Source organism: Carcharhinus amblyrhynchos, chromosome 5 (genome assembly GCF_965287045.1).
Source record: "Carcharhinus amblyrhynchos chromosome 5, sCarAmb.v2.hapA, whole genome shotgun sequence".
Taxonomy (NCBI): Eukaryota; Metazoa; Chordata; class Chondrichthyes; order Carcharhiniformes; family Carcharhinidae; genus Carcharhinus; species Carcharhinus amblyrhynchos.
The window spans coordinates 82,297,149-82,303,148 of NC_137328.1; the positions used below are offsets into that span (position 1 = coordinate 82,297,149).

The window sequence follows — 6,000 nt, forward strand, 5'->3', positions numbered from 1 at the left end:
CATGCATGGGCAACGAATCAGTTTTAAGGAAGATCTTAAAAAGAGAAAGGTAAGTAGAAAATAGAACATGTAACACTACAGCACAAACAGGCCCTTCGGCCCACAAGTTGCATCGATCGCATCCATGCCTACCAAGCCATAGAACTACCTGTAACTCCCAATCCCATTAAATCCCATATACTCATCCAGATGTCTTTTAAAAAAGGCCCCAGTGAGTTTGCCTCTACCACCACCGATGGCAGCCAATTCCACTCACTCACCACCCTCTGAGTGAAAAACTTACCCCTAACATCTCCCCTGTACTTGCTTCCCAGCACCTTAAACCTGTGTCCTCTCATAGCGACCATTTCAGCCCTGGGAAATAGCCTCCGAGAATCCACCCTATCTATTCCTCTCAACATTTTATAAACCTCTATCAGGTCGCCTCTCAACCTTCGTCTCTCCAGGGAGAAGAGACCTAGCTCCCTCAACCTAACTTCATTAGGCATGCCTCCCAATCCAGGCAACATCCTTGTAAATCTCCTCTGTACTCTCTCAATAGCATCCACATCCTTCCTGTAGTGAGGCGACCAGAACTGCGCACAGTACTCCACGTGGGGTCTGACAAGGGTCTTATAAAGTCTTAGAGAAGAAAATATAGTTCATGTTTCAACTCTTTGACCTTTCATCAGAACCAGAAAGGTAAGAAATGTAATAGGTTTTGGAGCAAATAAAAAGGGGGGCGGGGGAGAGGAATAGAACAAAAAAGAGAAATCTGAAATAAGGTGGAGGGCAAGTGAAATTAAATGATAGAAGAGTGCAAGGCCAGGAGTGGTGATGAGACAAGAAACATAGGATGTATCTAGAGGAGTGAATGGTGGGATCATGAATAGCTGTTGTTGCAAGAAAAGAAAGAACAGAGAGAGAGGAGAAAAATGAGAGAATGCTTAGGGCCAAGGAAGCTGAAAGCAGTCATCAATGACAGAACAATTAAAATTGCACATCTACAAGAGAAAAAAATTGATAAACACAGAGCAGAGTGGTGTAGGGCTGGAGGAGGTTACAAAGTTAGGAGGAGCAAGGAAGGATTTGAAAACAAGATGAGAATTTTAAAACTGAAACGCTGCTCACTGGGAGCCCATGGCAGTTAGAGAGCACAACAGTGTTGTGTTAGGGCACGTGCAGAGTTTACAGAGGAAGATGGTAGACCCTCAAGTTTACAGAGGGAGGAAGATGTTAGGCTGATCTCAGTGTGTTGGAATAGACTAATTTAGAGGTAACAAAAACATGGATGGATATTCTAGCGGATGAGCTGAGAAGGGGTGGATTTTGGTGATGCAAGTAGAAATAAGTGTTCTTAATGATGGCACACATTTGTGGCCAGACATCCATCTGGGGCTCAAATGGCTAATTGTAGCGAGATGGAGTCAATGTCTAGAAAACAAATTTGTATTGGAGACCAAAGTCAATTCCCAATATTTAGTTGTAAAAGGCAATGCTCATACCCATAAAATCTGCCTTTAATGTTTTTGATAATGATATTAGCGCAAATAAAACCACATTTCTGAAAACTGGTAAACTACAATGAAGATATATTCAAATTACAGTGCAAAATATAATTCAAAAGTAAAGCAATGGCAATGTTTCAAATTAGCTGTTAAGTGCACAGGATCAGTATTTACTAAATGATCATACTTAAATATAGTCACTTGAAATGTTTTGGTCAGCCAAGTTAACAATAAAAGCCAAATGTTTCAACTTCCAGCAACATACAAATTTCATTCACTGTTTTTGGAAATTATTTCCTTGGCAGTCAGTCCTGTCAATGTTTCTTTATTAGTGGTGAGTGAGCGGCAATACTTAAATACCAAAGCCTGGGATGCTCTGTCAATGGTCAATCTTGTTGTCTATTCTTTGGAGACCAACCTATAACATTCACTCACCTATGAGACAAAACCATCTAGTGATTAAAGTGCATATCACCCAGAAATAAAAAGGTGCTGAATAGGCCAAGCTACAAGGCAAAAAAAAGTAAACATTCTCAAAAGGTGCCAAAGTGACTTCAAAACAGATAAGCTGTGGAGGGATTGAAAACAAGGGGAAAATAAAAAGAATTAAGCTGTTACTAGACCAAGAATCAATGCAAGTCAGTACAACATCCATGGATAAATGGGATTTATTGGGAGCTCAGGCTGCAACTTCAAAGTGGAACTAGCCTCCAAACAATGTGTTAATAAAAGCAGCTCAAGAGACAATTAAAACACCAATAATCATTTATCTGTTCTTAATGATTCATCACTTCCACCTGTCCACAATACAGTCCAGTCATAGCCTCATCAGATACTAATTCACATTTGGTGTTTATGCTCCCTAACCTTCTTCAGCTGTTGCTGTTTAATGTAGATAACATTAGCTCACATGTTATGAGCTAATGTAGATAATCAAGTGCAAGGGATACAGAAACAGGAATGCATTGTGTTGTGTGAATATAGAGAAAAAGGTCAACATTTACCATCTTGTATTCCTTCCGGTTTCTATAATAAGACCCTCCCCTCTTATCTCAATCATGCAATTGCTTGGCTGAGCACATTTGATACTTCATCAAGGTAAGCAGTACTGGAAACTGCACAAAGATGTATTGTTACTGGATTCTACTCATTTGCTATTTTAATTCTCAAGAATGTGAATTTAAAAACGAAAATCATTTTGGATTAACTACAGTGAAAACTTGCAATTTCTAAGTCCAGTAGACCTAAACCAAGATACTCTAAAGACACACTGGGGCGTGGATCAACAAAATAAATGCGTCCCCAGCTGGGGTGCGGCTCACACATCAGAAACACGATCAGATGGAACAACTTCTGACCTTTTAAGGGGAGTTAGGCAAACAATAGTGCCCTCTCACGAAACACAATGTTCATCTGCTCTTATAATCCATCATTTCAAATCGGGAGTGACAAACCAAATTAAAGGGATATACTGATGACTAAATTATCGGCTTTTTTTCAATCACATGAATATTGCTTTAAACTTGTAATTCTGACATTGCTGGTTTTCATTGTTGTAAAAAGATTGCGTTGAAATATTTGCAGCAAAATGTACATTTTGTGCGGCTGTATTTCATTACTTCCTTCATTCAGATCATAAATTGGGGTGTTACAAAACCAGTAATTTGATTTTATAGTTTAACATACGTTCAAATCATACAGAACTTTTGCTGCTGTTCCATGGCACGTTACCTGAATAATTTTACTATCGCTATCCATTTTCTCTTTGCTATTATTCATGAGCAATGCTAGTTTTGTCCTACAGGTCTACATTGCGAAAACAAAGGAAATAGAGGATGTTTTGCAAAATTAAAGGCTCAGTCTCAGTTATGACTAGCGTCGATCGGCCAAAAAAGTCAGAAGTAATGAATATTTTTAAACAGCATTAGAAATGTGTTTATAAAGCCCTCCTTTATCCCATCAGGGTCAATACGTTATTAAATACCACCTCTAAGTTAACTGTCCCGGTGCTGGACAGTGGAAGACTTGAGACAAAGATTCTTTTTATTTTAAAATGTGCAAGGCTATGGTAAAGTTCTTCAGAAAACGTATCCGAGTCATAAACCGGCTACACTATGTGGGTGTGCAACAGATCTCTTGCATATAACATTTCAACCACTTATGAGTTATTGTTTGATCCTGGTCCCCAAGAAATCCCATCCGTTCCCCACGGAGGGGTTAAAGTTCCGTTGAAAATTAACCCCTGGGGTGAAGATTGAGTGAAACATGAAAACGACCGGGAAATTGGAAACAGACTGATTTTATCTAATCGCGCCAGTTTAAGCCCCAAATTAGGACGTTTACACATTCTACGTATTGCAAAAAAAAAACCCCAAACAAGAACTAATCTAAATTGTCTCTCGAAATGAAACATAAAAACAGGTTTCACAAAGAAAGCCACAAGTGCGAAAGATTTAGCTTTGCAAAATACCCTGCACAATGTCACTGGATGCTTATTGTTTTTCTTCGCCAGTCTCCCTCGCCCAACAGTTGTTACCAACTTTGCAACATTTGTGTTTGATGCAATGTTAGTGCCACAACATTCACTTACCGCTGTGAAAGCCTGGCTCCATGGCTGTGGCCGGGGCCTTCGCTCTTGGTTCCGATCCTTCTCAGCAGCTCCACTGAACAGGCAGCTCAATGTTCTAAACACTGACAGTAATAAACAACTCGCACTTGCTGCAACAGCAGTCAGGCTAAAGAGGAAAACACAGCATTCCCATCTGAAATTTAATGCCACATATTCTTCTCTTGCGGGAAATGTCTAAATGCACAAAGCCTCCTGAAGGATGGGAGAATTTTTTTTTCTCTTATGTTGCCATCTCTTTGCAAACTGCACGGTTTAAAGGCAGCTCGCTGTCGACCATCTTAACTCGTGTTTTCTTCCTCTTTTTGCTCTCATAAGCTGTTCTCCTTCGAGACAGGCTCTATAGGTCGATCGACGAATTGCACACACTGCAGAGACTGCCACTCTGCTCAAGTTTCAGATCCCTTCTTTCACAGACCAAGTGCCTTTCACTGAGTCAGTCACTCAGTCCTTCCAATGTTTTCTTCTCCATTGCCATGTGACTAAATCATTTTTTTAACACAAGAATCAAACCACTTCCCAGTATTGGAGCTGCAGTGTTTTAGTTAGAAATAGGATTCAAACATGTTACCAGCTGTATCAGTGGTTTCTTCCACAACCTCGCTTTTATTTGGAAGAGGGAGAGGTACGGTTATATTAGGTTGCACAATGTCAGTTTACTTATATTTTCATGATGGTTAGTTATTAATTTACTCAACTCCCAAAACATTGAGTTTCACCTGACTTTCACAGACATCGCAGGATGTATGTCTCCCTCCACTGTCTCTGGTTTAGTAACACCAAAAATAATTGCAGTACTTTACTCAGTTAATTCTGTTCTAACCATTGTGGATCTTCCTCGTTCTGTATGACTCAACACATCACATGTATTTACCCCAGCCAAAAATTGTTAAACTGCAAATCATCTTTTTATTCACTTTAGTGTTTATCCTGAATGCCTAAATATTATATTTCTAAGGTTGTTTACATTGTAAAGTATTTTAATGAAGATTTTAAGATAGATTGGAAATTAATCAGCAAAGTTGTCAATCAATTGCTTCACATACAAAATCTCTTTGCTGCTGGTTTAACTCATTTAGCACTCACATAACATTACCAAATGAAAGTTTACTGTATGTTACATTTTTAGATACTGATTTATTCTTTTGCAGAATGTGGGTCTTGCTGGCTTGGTAGGTATTTGCCCTTAAAGGTGGGGTGAGCTGTCTTCCTGAACCACTGCACCCATAGTGGTGCACTCCTGGAAGGATTTTAGTATTATAGTGGTCTGTTGCAATCTCCATGTTGCAACCCTCCAGAGAGGGATGGGTGTTGAGGACAGCAAGTTCAGAAGGAGACAACTCACTGGGGGAAGAGCAGGAGGTAAGAGTGGTGGAGGAATTGGAAGTGGAGAGAGATGACACTAAGCAGGGAGGTACCTCTGTTGCATCGTGAGGTGGCCTTTCCATGCCACCTTCTGGGAAGAGAACCTCCCTCGTCTCCCTCACAGCCTCCACTATTAGATCCATATTAGCATTGATGAAGTGAGGGTCTGTCATATCCTGGGTGCCAGCCTTCCAGTTCCTCTGAGCTCTCACTTCCCTCTGGCTATGTGGAAGGCTTGGACAATCAACAAATCTCACCCTCAGGACATTGAACAACCTGTGTGATGTTTAACAAGTTCTTCAGTCAATTGGAATGACTTTTGTCCTCTCAAGGATAAGAGGAGCTGAAAGGAGAGTGGGGTTGAAGCTTGATGTCAGCCATAATCTTATTGAATGGTGCAGCAGATTCAATGGGATGTGTAGTCTACACCTACTTCCATTCTCACGTTCTTAATTGTCATGGGGCTTGAGAGGAAAACAATTTCTTTCCACAGTCAATCACAAACAAAGACACTGCAGTGGG

At 40.2% G+C, this 6,000-nt stretch overlaps 1 protein-coding gene across 1 annotated transcript in view; it reads right to left on the reverse strand.

The window, feature by feature from the left end:
• The window catches only part of lnpep (leucyl/cystinyl aminopeptidase), a 100,343-nt gene extending 95,766 nt beyond the window's left edge, over positions 1 to 4,577 (reverse strand). Inside the window, exon 1 of the mRNA XM_080189084.1 lies at positions 4,078 to 4,577. Within this exon, the coding sequence (XP_080045210.1) occupies positions 4,078 to 4,099 (22 nt within the window). The 5' untranslated portion in view covers positions 4,100 to 4,577. The remainder of the gene's footprint in view (positions 1 to 4,077) is intronic.
• Between the last annotated feature and the right edge of the window lie 1,423 nt (positions 4,578 to 6,000).